Source organism: Trichechus manatus, unplaced genomic scaffold (genome assembly GCF_000243295.1).
Source record: "Trichechus manatus latirostris isolate Lorelei unplaced genomic scaffold, TriManLat1.0 scaffold00028, whole genome shotgun sequence".
Taxonomy (NCBI): domain Eukaryota; kingdom Metazoa; phylum Chordata; class Mammalia; order Sirenia; family Trichechidae; genus Trichechus; species Trichechus manatus.
Window position 1 is genome coordinate 15786002 of NW_004443964.1, and position 15467 is coordinate 15801468.

The 15467-nt window shown below is 49.0% G+C and overlaps 1 protein-coding gene across 1 annotated transcript; it reads left to right on the forward strand.

The window, feature by feature from the left end:
- The first annotated feature begins 1265 nt into the window (after window positions 1-1265).
- On the forward strand, window positions 1266-14682 carry CACNG1 (calcium voltage-gated channel auxiliary subunit gamma 1). The gene is made up of 4 exons (XM_004374201.1): window positions 1266-1548; window positions 11757-11831; window positions 13224-13361; window positions 14432-14682. Exons 1-4 carry the CDS (start codon window positions 1314-1316, stop codon window positions 14656-14658), a joined length of 675 nt encoding a protein of 224 aa, XP_004374258.1. The 5' UTR covers window positions 1266-1313; the 3' UTR covers window positions 14659-14682.
- The last annotated feature ends 785 nt before the right edge of the window (window positions 14683-15467 follow it).

The following is a 15467-nucleotide window of genomic DNA, read 5'->3' on the forward strand; positions in this document are numbered from 1 at the left end:
CTGGGGTTTTCCCGAGGCTGGGCCCACACAGGCGGTGTGAGTGGGCTCAGAGGCTGTGTGGCATGTCCCCACTTCCTGGAGTTCCCCAGGGAGAGGGCCCACCTGCTGGAGACAGTCACCTCTGAGCTAAAGCATGGGCATCAACACATCAATCATGGAGGCAGTCAATTGTGACAGATTAGCCCCCACTGGAAACACTGAAGTCCGTGGGTGGTGTAAACAGTTAACGTGCTCAGCTGCTAATTGAAAGACTGGAGATTCACTCTACCCAAGGCGCCTCAGAAGAAAGGCCTGGTGATCTTCCCAGGCCTTTCTTCTGATCACCAGGCCTTTCTTCCAAGGTGCCTCCGGGTGGGCTCAAACTGCCAAGCTTTCAGTTAACACCCCAGCACATCAGCTGTCTGCATCACCCAAGGGTGCCAGACTCCTACTAGTCACCTGTAAATCAACCTACTTCTGTTCTTTTTTCTTAAATACATTTATTTTGTAAAAGGAAACATAGCTGGAAAATCATTCTTAGCTGGCATTAACAGAAGATAAAACTAAAAAGAGTGGTCTGAGTCACGGCCAGCTCTGCAGTCTGATGCCTCCCAGGCCAGGCTCGCTTTGCCTGCAAGGGTGGTTTGCAAGCGTCAGAGATGAATTCAGCACTTCCTGACCCTAAAGTGAGCTTAGAAAGAGAACTGAGAAGGCAAGAGCCTCTCACTCTGGAGTTGGTAATGCCAGGCCCGGGGACCACCTAAAATCATCCTGAGGTTTGGGAGACGTGGTTGGGCTCAGAAGTACAGCGCTTGCCTAGGCCCCTGGCTGGGGGATCCCTGGGGTCCCCTGGCAGGGTCCTGAGTCCCCCAGACTCCCAAGACAAGGACGTACTTACCCCACCCTGGTCACCAGCCCTCACAGTGAAAGACTCAGGAAGCCCCCCGGGGTCCACTGCCCTCGTCCAGAGCAGGCAGATGCCCACACACGTGGTCCCCTGCCTGACTCAGGCATCCTGAGCGCCGCCCCGTGGGGATCTCAAATCACCCCGCAGAGCCTCTTCTCCCTGCCCGCCTTGGGTATTTCTGGCTCCTGAGGGGAAGAACGCCCTGAAATCGGAGCAGACACCACCGTGGTGACACACCAGGAGACGGGCATTAATAGCCTGGGCAGCTGCTCAGCCCCCTCCCTCAGCCCCAAGGCCGGCCCATTCTGGCTCAACCAGGCACACTAAACTTAGCTCCGACCCCCAGCTCGCCACCCGTTGCCACCCAAGCCCAGCTGCCACCTGCCCTGAGAGCCGTGGCCACTGCGTCCCACCCTAGGACCCGACCATGTCCCAGACCGAAACCCTGAAGGTCCGCGTGACCCTCTTCTTCATCCTGGTGGGCGTCGTGCTGGCCATGGCGGCTGTGGTGACCGACCACTGGGCCGTGCTCAGCCCCCACGTGGAGCACCACAACAGCACCTGTGAGGTGGCCCACTTCGGCCTCTGGCGGATTTGCACCAAGAGCGTCGTCCTGAGTGACAGCAAGGACAAGGGCTGCAGAACCATCACCCTGTCTGGGGGTAAAGTACCCACTCCCTGTCCCCGTACCCGCCTCCTGCCCTTCCCCGTCCCCCCATCCCTGGCTCAGACAGCGCAGGGATGAGACTCGGAATTGTGCGTGGTTGTGCTGACGGCCAGAGCCCGTTGTGAAATGAGGGCATTTGTCTCCAGCTATTTCTGTCTTGCTGAGGCTTGGGGCTTTTCACCCAGAGACGAGGGCTGGACAGGTAGGACAACAGACTCCTGAAAGAAACTGCAGATCTAACAGTCTAGGGGCTTCTGCTCCCAGTGGTGGTCACTGGTCTGGGTGTGCCAGGCCCGCTATCGTCCTATAAATATGGGTGGGCCCGTGGCTCTGCGTTCCCACGCTGAAGGGCCAGCAGCTTCATTCTTGGGCCTCCTGGCAGAAGCGTATGTAGGACCAGCTCCAGAAGTTCTGGAGTCCTTGGGTGGTGCAAAGTGTTAATGCACTCTGCTAACTGAAAGTTTGGAGGTTCAAATCCACCCAGAGGCACCTCGATCTACTTTTGAAAAATCAGCCATTGAAAACCCTATGGAGCATACACACACACACACACACACACACACACACACACACACACACACACACGAGAAAAGCCTATGAGCACAGTTCTACTCCACCCATGGGGCCACCAAGAGTCGGAATCGACACCACAGCAGCTGGTTTTCTGAAGTCTCTGGGTGGTGCAAGCGGCTAACACGCTCAGCTGCTAACTGGAAGGTTGGAGGTTTGAGTCCACCCAGAGATGCCAATCGACTTACAAAAAATCAGCCATTGAAAACCCTATGGAGCAAAGTTCTGCTCTGACATACGTGGAGGCACCGTGTGTGGGAATCGACTCGACGGCAACACAGAATTCTAGGCACAGTGCAAAATGAAAACACCAGGGCTCTTTGTTAAAATTTTTTTTAAGAATTTCGAGACAGTGGCAGCAGAGCATCAAACCAAGTGCAGGGCCCTTCCAAGTGTGGGGTCTAGAGTCCTATGCCTATGAAGCCAGCCTGCCTGTAGCTGAGCACCTGCCTTTCTCTCAGACCCTCTGTCCTGCTGCACGGCTCTCCCTGCTCAAACCCCTTCTGAGTTAGAATGCATTTGATTCCTCTGTCACTTACGCATATTCCTCGATTTCCTAACGTGTGGCTCAACCCACGCACTGAAGGTGAGTTCCTGGTCCAGAATACCTGGCCTTAGGCAGAGTAGTCTCCATTCTGCACATGTGAAACCATCTGTATTCATAGCCAGTAGACCACGCATCTAAAGAGCACTGTGTGGAGCATGGGAGGCCTGGGCTCGGGTCATGCATTGCCGAGGAACCCCCTAGATGATCATGGTGGAGGACAAAGCCCCTCTTGTCCTTTGAATCCTCCTCTGCAAGATACAGGACTTGGGCTCAGCTTCCAAAGGTCCTGTCCAGTCCCCACAAACATCCCTCCAAGGTGGCAGTGGCCCACAGTGTGTGTGGCATCGCACCTGATTGCAGAATTATTTCCTCTGTTGTCAGACAGCTGCCCCTTGAGACCTGCCCTTCAGGGGCATCCAAGCTGCATGCCCCAAGATCCCGCAGCCTCGCCCAGCCCCAAGCCTGCCGCTCTGCTCCTGTCTCTCCTTCCCTCCTGCTTCCTCCAGGAATACCCTTGTTCACCCTTCCTGTCCCTGGAAGCCTGGAAGATTCAAATACCCAGCTGTCTTGGAAAAACACAGTCCCAGCACTGAGGGCCTTGACAGGCATGGGCATGTGCTAGAAGGGTATCACATAGCCAGGAGCCCATGCCTCTCAGCCACCGCCAAGCACACCCGTAAACAGATGCGTCATCCAGCCAGCTCCACTGGGACAGGCTGAGCAGGGCATGGCACGGCAGCGTATCCAGGGACCACACGTGGGGACATCCCGTCCAGGTTCTTCTCTCTGACCTGGGAGGCACCTGACTTTTAAAGTCTGGTGAGTTCACAGAGCAGATGAGCAGGAGGTAAGCTTGGTTTTACACAAGGGAGAGACGCAGGGAATGGCGACCGGACCAGCCGCGGGGGAACAGCGAGCACAGCTCAGTCTTGAGCCTGAGCAGAGTCCACCTGTTCGCCTTCTCGCTCCAGTGTAGCTGCGAGTCAGACCCCCCACACTGTGTCACGGAGCACCACCTTCCCCCCAACAAGTTTCCGAAGCGTGTTTCTGCTGCTTCCCTCTCCTTTCTCTGCCAGCCCATGCCTTTTTCCTTCCCCACCTGCCCTTCCCGCACTCCCTGGGACCATGCTTTTCTGAAGGGAGGAAGAGGGTTCGTACATGTTCTCTCGTGTATTATTAACAACAACAACAGCAATAATAATAATAACAAATGCAAAGGTAGACTGTGTTAGCATATGCTTTACGTATACTAACTTGAGGTGATACCAGAAAAAATGGCAGAGTAAGGACCTCCCCAAATCCTTGCCACCATAGAAGCAATGGGAACATTCACTAGCACAAATGGTCAGAATCAATGTTTTCAGAGTTCTGAAAATGGACCAAAGTCTTGCAGCAACCTGGGGAGTATTTAATTCAAGAAAAATGGCTGAATCTCAATAAGAACAGCGCGTTTTGTGGTGTTTTAGCTTGCCCGATTCCTGTTCACCGCCACTCGTCTGTCAGTTTGTCATGCTGTGGTAGCTTATGTGTTGCTGTGATGCTGTATGCCACTGGTATTCCAAATACCATCAGGGTCACCATGTTAACAAACAAGAACAGTTAATTTGATTATTATTCAAATTTACACACCAACCACTAATGCCAAAGATGAAGAAACTGAAGATTTTTACCAACTTCTGCAGTCTGAAATTGATCAAACATGCAATTAAGATGCATCGATAATTACTGGTGGTTGGAATGTGAAAGCTAGAAACAAAGAAGAAGGATCACTAGTTGGAAAATATGGCCTCGGTGATAGAAACAGCAAGGGAGATAGCATGATAGAGTTTTGCAAGACCAACAACTTATTCATTGGAAATACCTTTTTTCAACAACATAAATGGTGACTATACATGTGGACCTTGCCAAATGGAGTACACAGGAATCAAATTGACTACATCTGTGGAAAGAGATGATGAAGTAGCTCAATATCATTAGTCAGAACAAGGCCAAGGGCCAATGGCAATACAGACCGTCAATTGCTCATATGCAAGTTCAAGTTGAAGCTGAAGACAATTAAAACAAATCCACAAGAGTCAAAGTACAACCTTGAGTATATCCCACCTGAATTTGGAGACCATCTCAAGAAGAGATTTGATGCATTGAACACTAATGACCGAAGACAAGACAAGTTGTGGTATGACATCAAAGACATCATACATGAAGAAAGCAAAAGGTGATTAAAAAGACAGAAAAAAAAAAAGGCCAAAATGGACGTCAAAAGAAACTCTGAAACTTGCCCTTGAATGTAGAGTAGCTGAAGCGAATGAAAGAAATGATGAAGTAAAAGAGCTGAACACAAGATTTCAAAGAGCAGCTCGAGAAGACAGAAGTAAACTATTATAATGAAACGTGCAAAGTCCTGGAATTAGAAAACCAAAAGGGAAAAACACACTCAGCATTTCTCAAGCTGAAGGTACTGAAGAAAAAATTAAAGCCTCGAGTTGCAATATTAAAGGATTTTATGGGCAAAAAATCGAATGACTCAGGAAGCATCAAAAGAAGATTGAAGGAATACACAAAGTCACTGTACCAAAAAAATTGGTCGAAGTTCAATAATTTCAGGAGGTAATATATGATCAAGAACCAACGGTACTGAAGGAAGAAGTCCAAGCTGCACTGAAGGGATTGGCGAAAAACAAGGCTCCAGGAATTGATGGAATCTCAACTGAGGTGTTTCAACAAAGGGATGCAACACTGGAAGTGCTGACTTATCTATGCCAAGACATTTGGAATACAGCTACCTGGCCAACTGACTGGAAGAGATCCATATACGTGCCTATTCCAAAGAAAGGCGATCCAATGGAATGTGAAAAGTATCAAACAATATCAATAATATCACATGCTAGTAAAATTATGCTGAAGATAGTTCAAAAAATGGTGGCAGCAGTACATCAACAGGGGACTGCCAGAAATTCAAGCCGGATTCAGAAGAGGACATGGAACGAGGGATATCATTGCTGATACCAGATGGATCCTGGCTGAAAGCAGCGAATACCAGAAAGATGTTTACCTGTGTTTTATTGACTATGAAAAGGCATTTGACTGTGTGGATCATAACAAATTATGGATAACATTGTGAAGAATGGGAATTCCAGAACACTTAATTGTGCTCATGAGGAACCTGTACATAGACCAAGAGGCAGTTGTTCAAATAGAGCAAAGGTATATTTCATGATTTAAAATCAGGAAAGCTGTGTGCAGGGTTGTATCCTTTCACCATACTTATAAATCAGTATGCTGAGCAAATAATCCGAGAAGTTGGACTATATGAAGAAGAACATAGCATCAGGATTGGAGGAAGACTCATTAACAACCTGAGCTATGTAGATGACACGACCTTGCTTGCTGAAAGTGAAGAGGACTTGAAGAAGTTACTGATGTATATCAAAGACCACACCCTTCAGTATGGATTACACTCAACATAAAGAAAACAAAAATCCTCACAACTGGACGTGATAAATGGAGAAAATATGGAAGTTGTCAAATATTTCATTTTACTTGGATCTACAGTTAACACTCATGGAAACAGCAGTCAAGAAATAAAATGACTTATAACATTGGGCAAATCTGCTCAAAAGACCTCTTTAAAGTGCTAAAGGCAAAGATGTCACCTTGAGGACTGTGATGGTTAAGACTGTGTGTCAACTTGGATGGGCCATGATTCTCAGTGTTTAAATGTGATCACTCCCATGATTGAATATACTGTGAGTAGCCAATCAGATGAAAGGGAGTTTCCTTAGAGGTGTGGCCTACATCTGAATATAAGCAGACATTCTGGCTTTTTGCTCTCTCTGGATCCTGCAGCTACCTTCTGTCATCTCATCTCTGGTCTTGGGATTTGAGCTGTCAGCTTACGTGCCAAATTTGTAATTCGTCGACCTTCACAGACTGTGAGCGGGAGGCCTGCTCCCCGACCTGCTGATCTTGGGCTCGCCAGCTTCTGTGGCTGTGTGACTTGGGAGAGGCCTCTACCCTGATCCATGGACTTGGGATGTTCTAGCCTCTACAATCATGTGAGCTGTTTCCTTGATATAAATCTCTATATATATATATTTATACGCTTTACCAGCTTGGTTCTCTAGAGAACACAGCCTAAGACAAGGACTAAGATGTGCCTGACTCAAGCCAAGGTATTTTCAATCACCTCATATGCACATGAAAGCTAGACAATGAATAAGGAAGAGTGAAGAATTGATGCATTTGAATTATGGTGTTGGCGAAGAATATTGAATATACTATGGACTGCCAGAAGAACGAACCAATCGGTCTTGGAAGAAGTGCAACCAGAATGCTCCTTAGAAGCAAGGATGGCAAGACTTCGTCTCACGTACTTTGGACGTGTTATCAGGAGGGACCAGTCCCTGGTGAACGACATCATGTTTGGTAAAGTAGAGGATCAGCGAAAAAGAGGAAGACCCTCAATGAGATGGATTGACACGGTGGCTGCAACAATGGGCTCAAACATAGAAATGATTGTGAGGATGGCGCAGGGCAGAGCAACGTTTTGTTCTGTTGTACACAGGGTCGCTATGAGTCAGAACCAACTTGACGGCACCAACAACACTCCTAATCACCACTTCCCCCCTTCAAAAAGGAAAAAAAAAACAGTTGCTTTGGAATCGATTCCAACTTGTGGTGACTCCGTGTGTGTCAGAGTAGAACTGTGCTCCATAGGGTTTTCAGTGGCTGGTTTTTCAGAAGTAGGTCACTAGGTCTTTCTTCTGAGGCACCTCTGGGTGGACTCTCATCTCCAACCTTTTGGTTAGCAGCCGAGGGCTTAACTGTTTGCACCACCCAGGGACTCCTCAAGCCTCCCCATTAGTGTTGAAAACCAACAGTACAGCAGCCACTAGAGGTTGCAGAACAGGTTGGAGCTCCTTCTCAGTACCATTCCTGAGAATTGTCATTGTCTGACCTGTCTGGTGGTTCCCGGGAAGACCCCACTTGCAAGACCATCTGTATTTGACCCGACTCTGAGCTCACCCGTGCAAACAGTGTTTTCCCCAAGGGCATTTGTCAAGAACAATCAGCAGCAATTGTTTAACATCCGGCTGTCTCAGGCAGTAGATAACAGTTGGGGCAAACATAAAGCTAAACAACAAGCTTAAAAGGGAAAGCTGGAGTATGGAGTGCCCATAGGGGGCTTTGAAAAGGACAATATTTTCCTTTTGTGTCTAACTTTTTCACTTGGCATCATCACCCATGTCATAGCATGTATCAGAACTTTACTGGGGTTGCCATGAGTTGAATTGACTCAAGGGTAAGAGTATCAGAACTTCATTTCTCTTTATGGCTGAGTAATATTCCATTGTATGGATATACCATATTTTGTTTACCCGTTCATCTGTTGATGGGCACTTGAGTTGTTTCCACATTTTAGCTATTGTGAATAATGCTGCAATAATCATTGGAGTACAAGTATCTGTTTGAGTTCCTGCTTTCAATTCTTTTGTGTATGTACCTAGGAGAGGAATTTCTGGGTCATATGATAATTTTACTTTTGAGGAACTTCCAAAGTATTTTCCACAGTGACTACATTATTTTACAATCCCACCAGCAGTAGATGAGTGTGCTAATCTCTCCATATCCTCGCCAATACTTGTTATTTTCCATTTCTCTGACAATATCCATCCTGTTGCTGTTAGTTGCTGTGGAGTAGATTCTGAGTCATGAGACCTCATCCTAGTGGGTGTGAAGTAGTGTCTCATTGTGGTTTTGATTTGCATTTCCCTAATGAGTAATGATGCTGAGCATCTTTTCATGTGCTTATTGGCCATTTGTATATCTTCCTTGTGTCCTCTCTTGTTAAGTTGCCCTTGATGCTGTGTGTACACAGATACTACCTGGGCAAAAGGGAAGGGGCAAGGATGGAAGGGGCTCACCATGGGGTCTGCCCATCTGAACAGGACCCTGCACTCTTCCTGAGTGACACTGGCAGATGCTATGCTTGATTTGTCCTGAATGTTGGCGCTGGACATGTCCAAGCTGAGGCCTGGGTCTGACATGGCCCCTCCCCTGCTAAAGCCATCAGTGACCATGGAAGGGTTGGTGGTCTCCGGTGGGCAGCCATGTGGCCCTGGAGCTGATGCCTCTCCTAGGTCAAGGACGGAAGACACTGGCCTTTCTCGTGTGCCAAGTCTAAGAAAGGAGATGTGGTTGCCCATCAGTCTTCAAGCTCTGAGTTTAGCCAAGTCTGAGAGCAGCTGGACATTGATAATCTCATATTGCTCAACCTATAGCTGTAAAGGAGCCCTGGTTGCTCAGTGGTTAAGCACTTGGCTGCTAACCAAAAGGTTGGTGGTTTGACCCTACGCAGCTCTGAGGAAGGAAGATGTGGCAGTCTGCTTCTGTAAAGATTTATAGCCTTGGAAACCCTATGGGATATTTCTACTTTGTCCTATAGGGTTGCTATGAGTCAGAATTGACTCGATGGCAATGAGTTTGGTGGGTTATTTTTAGAAAAGCTATGGCTTCCAGATGCCCCAAGTGGGAATTCCACCCCATGGGCTCCCCGCTTCCCTGGCCCTGTGTCAGGACATTTAATGGGGGAAGGTAGGGAAGCAGAAATATTGTACCTGCAAACATTTAACCTACCTCTGTGTGTGTGAAGGAGTCCCTGGGTGGCACAAATGATTAAGCATTTGACTACTAACTAAAAGGTCGGCAGTTCAAACTCACTCAGAGACACCTCAGAAGAAAGGCCAGGCAATCTGCATTCAAAAGGTCCCAGCCATTGAAAACCCTATGGAGCACAGTTCTACTCTACACACGAGTTGGTCATGAGTCAGAATCGACATGACAGCAACTGGTTTATGTTGTGTGCGTGTGTGTGTGTGTGTGTGTGTGTGTGTGTGTGTGTGTGAACTAAGACAGTTTCTACCCAAGCACCTAGCATCAGTAGCAGTTCTCCAGAACGGACCTGGTGTTTATCTGGCGGGGGGTTGACAACCCAAACGATACCTGCGCAAGAGTAGCCACAGCAACCGAGAACCACCTGATAGCTGTGCCCTGGCCAGGCTCTCCATGTGCCTTTATCTCACGGCCCTCCACTCCAAAGGCTTTTAACTCAGGGACTGTGAGTCATCAGGGAGGCAGCTGACCATGAAATGCAGTTGAACGCAGTCAATTCTTTCCAGAGGGTTTTCAATGACAACTGAAATTGGCCCTTAAAGAAAGGAACAGAAATGTTCCTGTGTCCAGAGGGAGACGCATGGAGACATACGACATAGCACCAGCCATTTTGAAGCAGTGACTCAAGAGAAGCTATAGCTAATCATCTAACAAATAGAAGAGGTTTGCATTCTGCTTTAAAATAGCACCGGATGCTGGAAAGAGAAAAGAGTAGCATCAATTCTGACATCACCACTGGCAGCCAGACACCCCAGGTACCTCGGTTCAAAAGGAAAGCGATTTAAATATAGACACTCAAAGAGAAGGCTGTTTACCTCGCGGAACACTTACCGCTGCTAAACCAGGGCCAGCCTCAGGGCTCACTTCCTTCCACAGCCACAGGACAGGGAGCAGCCTGACACTGATGGAAGGGGGAGGTAGGAGGCCACACAGTTAAGTAGCAGTTCCATGAGTTAAGTCAGATACAAGGAAGACTTCGGCAGATGCCTTTTCCAGAAGAAACTAAGCATCAACTCCTTATAATAGTTTAAATGTGGCCTAAAGGTGGAGAAATGAATTAATGGACTAGATGCTCTCTGAACTAGAGGCAGGGATGTTTTTTCAATTGAGAATCACTCAACCACCGGAAGGAGAAATCAGTGAAGGGCCTACACAAACAAAAAGCAACATAAATTTAGTTTTTGTTTTTGTTTTTTTTAAGGAGAGAAACAAATAAAAGAATCCATTCATCTACTTTCTAAGGCATGAGTAAAGAATATAAAATTCTAGTCAATAAATGATAAGACTATACTTGAATTTTATAATATGTCTAGCTGTGAGAGACACTAGAGAAATGGAGAGACTAGAGACTAGAAAAATGGAAGAGAAATAGTGCCTGAAATTATATTTCAAGTCAGCAAGAATTTTTGTTTTGAGCCTTTCCCCTGTCTTTGCCCCCTGTATCACATCAAATCCAGATATTTTGGTCCTATTGTTTGCAGATCTTCTTCCGCTTTTATGACACTTACGAGGTAGGCACAGCAGCTCACTGGGGGAGGGTCTTGTCCAGGCTTCACCTATGACCACAGCATTGAGAGCCCGATGAAATGACATGATGTTCACATCCAGCCCTCAGGTGAATATTCTCCACCCTGTCCCCAACTCCAATCCAGATGGCCCTCAAAAAGCCCCCTTTAAGAGGCCTGGAGCAGGCTGAGCATCAGCATCACTTGGAATGCTTTTGAAAAGCGCTAATCCCCAGGTTGCACCCAATAAATCAGGGGGTGGGCCTGGATTCTGATCAAAAGCAAACCAAAAAACAGCTCTAGGCTTTGGGTTAACTCAGGGCTTCCCAGCCTCAGCACTGTGACATTTTGGACCAATCATTCATTCCTTGTTGGGGGGCTTTTCCTGTGCAATGTAGGATGCTTAGCAGCATACTTTTACCCACCAGATGCCTGTAGCACCCTCTCCCCCTCATTGGCCCAGTTGTGACAACCAAAAATGTCTTCAGACATTGCCCAATGTCCCCAGGGGGCAGAATCCGTCCCAGCTGAAAACCCCCGTTTGGCCCTTTGTTGACCACGGACCCTGTACCCGGTGACAAACGACTTGAGCCCTGAGCCTTGGTTGTTCCATCTGCCTAATGGGGCTCTGCCCACAGCACTGTCTGCCCTGTGACTCAGTCAGCCTTAGCTTCCTGAGGAACATCCAGCCTCATATGAAACCCCGTTCTTCCACTGAAATTTTGTTCTGAGGGTCAGAGAAAGATGTTTGCTTCAGTCCAGCTTCAGGGTTTGGGGAAGAGGGGGGCCAGCCAGAGTACCCCTTCCCTGCCCCCATGGGGTGTGGCACCCACCCTCCCTCGGCTGAGCCTCTGTCCTGGTTACACGTCCCTTTCTCTCCCACTCACGGGCTGTCTCCCTCCTTTGCAGAGAAAAACTGTTCCTACTTCAGGCATTTCAACCCCGGTGAGAGCTCGGAGATCTTCCAAGTCACCACTCAGAAAGGTGAGCCCTCAGTGGAAGGGGGAGGGTGGTGAGAAGTGACTTCCTTCACATGCTGTTGAGCCAGAAAATCATTCGGCACCAAAGCCCTGGCTTCCCTGCTCCTGATGGAACCAGCCTGTCCTGATGCTTTTGATCAGTGGACCTCCTCACCCTGGAGGGCCGGCTCCAGCCCCAGGCCTCTGGAGTGGCCAGGCATCAGGTCTTCTTGGGAGTTTGCAAAAGAGAAGTTTCCTGGTAGGGTCCTAAATTGCAGCAGGAATCAGCTTCCACCAGAGCCCAAGGGGAGCCGTTGTGACAGCATTACGGAAATGGAACTAGCCCTCTGATCCTGGGGATGGCTTTCAGGATGGCAGAGTCGGAGTCTGTGGGGACCCAGGGCCTGATGCCTGCCCTCGCGTGTAAATCAGCCTCGGGATGCAAGGGGGACAGTGGGGATGGGTGTGGGTCCCCCAGCCTACCTTGTGCTCTGGGGGTCTTTAGTGATCAGTGCAGCTCAGATACGTGCCCGTTGCCATGAATACAGACCTGTGCCTGCATGTGTGTGTATGGCTGCCCATGGTGCACACTAACATACTCACACACACACATATTCATACACACACTCAAATACTCATGCTAACAAATCCTTACACACACAGCACATACACTCATACACTCACACGCACACTCATATACACACTCATATGCTAACAAATCCTTACATGCACAGCACACACTCACACACACACTCTGACAAATCTATACATGTGTGGCACACACACTAACACACATATACACACACTCTGGCAGATCCTTACACACACGGCATACACACTCACGCAAACGCAAACATTCTGACAAAGCTTTACACGCACAGCATTGGCATGCACACACTCAGAAATCATTATACACGTGACACACAAACACACTCTCTCTGACAAATCCTTACACGTGTGTTACACACATTCACCCTCCCACACACACTCTGACAAATCTTTACATGCCCATGCTTAGTAGCAGGCCACACTCTGGCTTCCTTCCAGAGACCACTTGTCAGTCCCACAACAGGCCACCCACTGCCCAGGAGCCTCCTCTGCCCGACACTGAGAGGAAGGTTTCTGCTCTAGAAAAGTCTCCAGCCACATGCCTCCCACCTCCTTCCAAGGCCTCTGCCTCTGGTGGGAGGTACTTGGGGTGCAGTGCCCTTGAAAGACATGGGAAGTGGGATGAGGCACACGGTGCCGTCCTGGCTCACCCCTTAGGTGCTGTGTGACTTCAAGGAAGTTGCTGAATCTCCCAGACCCTCAGTTTTCACACGTGTGAAATGGAAGTAATAGCCATGGGTACGTGGCTTTGTCACTAGCCTGGCTGGAGGTACAGCCAGGCCAGACAAATGCCCCTCTGTGTTTGCAGAGTACAGCATCTCGGCGGCCGCCATCGCCATCTTCAGCCTTGGCTTCGCCATCATCGGCACCATCTTCCTCCTCCTGTCCTTCCGGAAGAAGAGGGATTACCTGCTGAGACCAGCATCCATGTTCTACGCCTTTGCAGGTAGAACGGGGGCTCCTGCCCATGTGCCCTGATTTGGCGTCAATGTCACGGGGGGTGGGGTTCCAGCAGCCCCTTCTCACACCTACCTCAGGAGTTTGGTGTGGAGCAATTCCCAGGCTCCAGCCAGGAGCAGAGCTTGGTCAAAACCTCGACAACTCTAGGTGGGCTGGGAGGCAGATCTTGGAAGTTCATGCACTTCTCACAATGACTTCATCCTCCAAGCACAGAATCAACTTCGCAGAGAATAATCAAGAAAGACCAGGGCCTCAGACAAGTACATGTACACACATGTTGACGGCAGCACTAGTCGCGATAGTCAACCAGTGGGAAATGCCCAAATGTCCATCAGTAGGATGGCACGTCAATACAATGGACTATTACTCAGCCACAAAAGGAATGAAGTACTGATGCATCACTGTAATGTAATGATGTAAAAGTACTACAACATGGACGCACCTCGAAGACACTACACAAAGTGAAAGAAGTCAAACACGAAAGGCCATATATTGTACGATTCCATTATATGAAATGTCCAGAAAAGGTAAATTTACAGTGACAGAAAGCAGATTGGTTGTTACCAGGGTTAGGGAGCGGGGGGGGAATGGGGAATAACTGCTTAACAGACACAGGATTTCCTTCCGGGGCATGAAAACGTTTTGGAACCAGATAGAGGTGGTGGTGGCACAACCTTGTGGAATTGTTCACTTTAAAATGGGTACATTTACATTCTGTGAATTTCACCTCAATAAAAACAATTCTTAAGTTATGAAGGGAGGGAGAGAGAGAGAGAAAGAAGGAAGGAAGGAAGGGAGGGAGGGAGAAGGGAGGAAGGAAGGAATGGGGGAAGGAAAGAGGTCTACGTTAACCTTACAAGGGATGAGTGAACTGTGTGGTGAATAGGCAGATGGGTCTCTTTTGCGGGTTCCTACTTAGCATCTCAGTCTTGAGGGAGTTTTTCCCCCAAGGAGAGTACCCACCTTCTCTGCATGTAGAAATGGTAAGTGCAGGGCGGGGCAGGGTTAGGGGCAGGAGTTCCCACTGTCCCTGAGTGCCTCCTGCTCTGTCCCCAGGTCTCTGCATCTTCGTCTCGGTGGAGGTCATGCGGCAGTCCGTGAAACGCATGATTGACAGCGAGGACACCGTCTGGATCGAGTACTATTACTCCTGGTCCTTCGCCTGCGCCTGCACTGCCTTTGTCCTCCTCTTCCTCGGTGGCCTCACACTCCTGCTCTTCTCCCTGCCTCCAATGCCCCGGAACCCGTGGGAGTCCTGCATGGATGCCGAGCCCGAGCATTAGCCCCCCTGGGACCCTAGCGACCCTTGGGGCTTTCCCCTCAGAAGCCGAGCCCCTTGCCCAGAAAGTTCTAGAGAGGAGGCAAGAGTCGTGCTTCTCCCTCTTCCCATCCGCCCCGACGGCCACAGGCTGCTTCCCTTCTCCCAGCACTTCTCTGGGCTGTGGTGGGCTCCTCTGGGGATAGAGCACGTGGACTCTGCATCCAGATCTGCCCTAGTCAGAAGGAGGCAGGACAGGCAGGCGGACAGCCGTTTGGAGAGGCCTGACCTTCCTTCCAGTGGGCCCCTGTGCGGTGTAAACAGTGAAGCACTTGACTACTAACTGAAAGGTTGATGGTTTGAACTCACCCAAAGGTGCTTTGGAAGAAAGGACTGGTGATCTGCTTCCAGAAGTTCCCAGCCTTGAAAACTCCATGGAGCACAGTTCTACTCTGACACACGCATGGGGTCGCATGAGTTGGAATCAACTGGATGGCAATTTGTTGGTTGGACCTTCCACTGGAGCTCGAAGTTGTCCCAGCAGTGCCAGTTGTCCTTGATGAGCTGGCTCCAGTTGTCCTCTGCAAACCTCCCAGGGGACCCTGTGCTCGTTGACCAGCTCTGGTTGTTCCCCTGTGTGAATAGCCAGCCCGTCTCTCCTTCTCTGTGACAAGATACACTCTCTCGCATCTCCTCCTTGGCTTCCAGAAGCCCTGAGAAGCATGTTTAACTGGGAGAAAATCTGACTGTGGTTTGAAATAAAAGCTCTCAGAAAACTTGCTTCTTTCTTGTATCTAGAAATTACTTGGACTCCAGGCCACAGCCCAGGGGCCC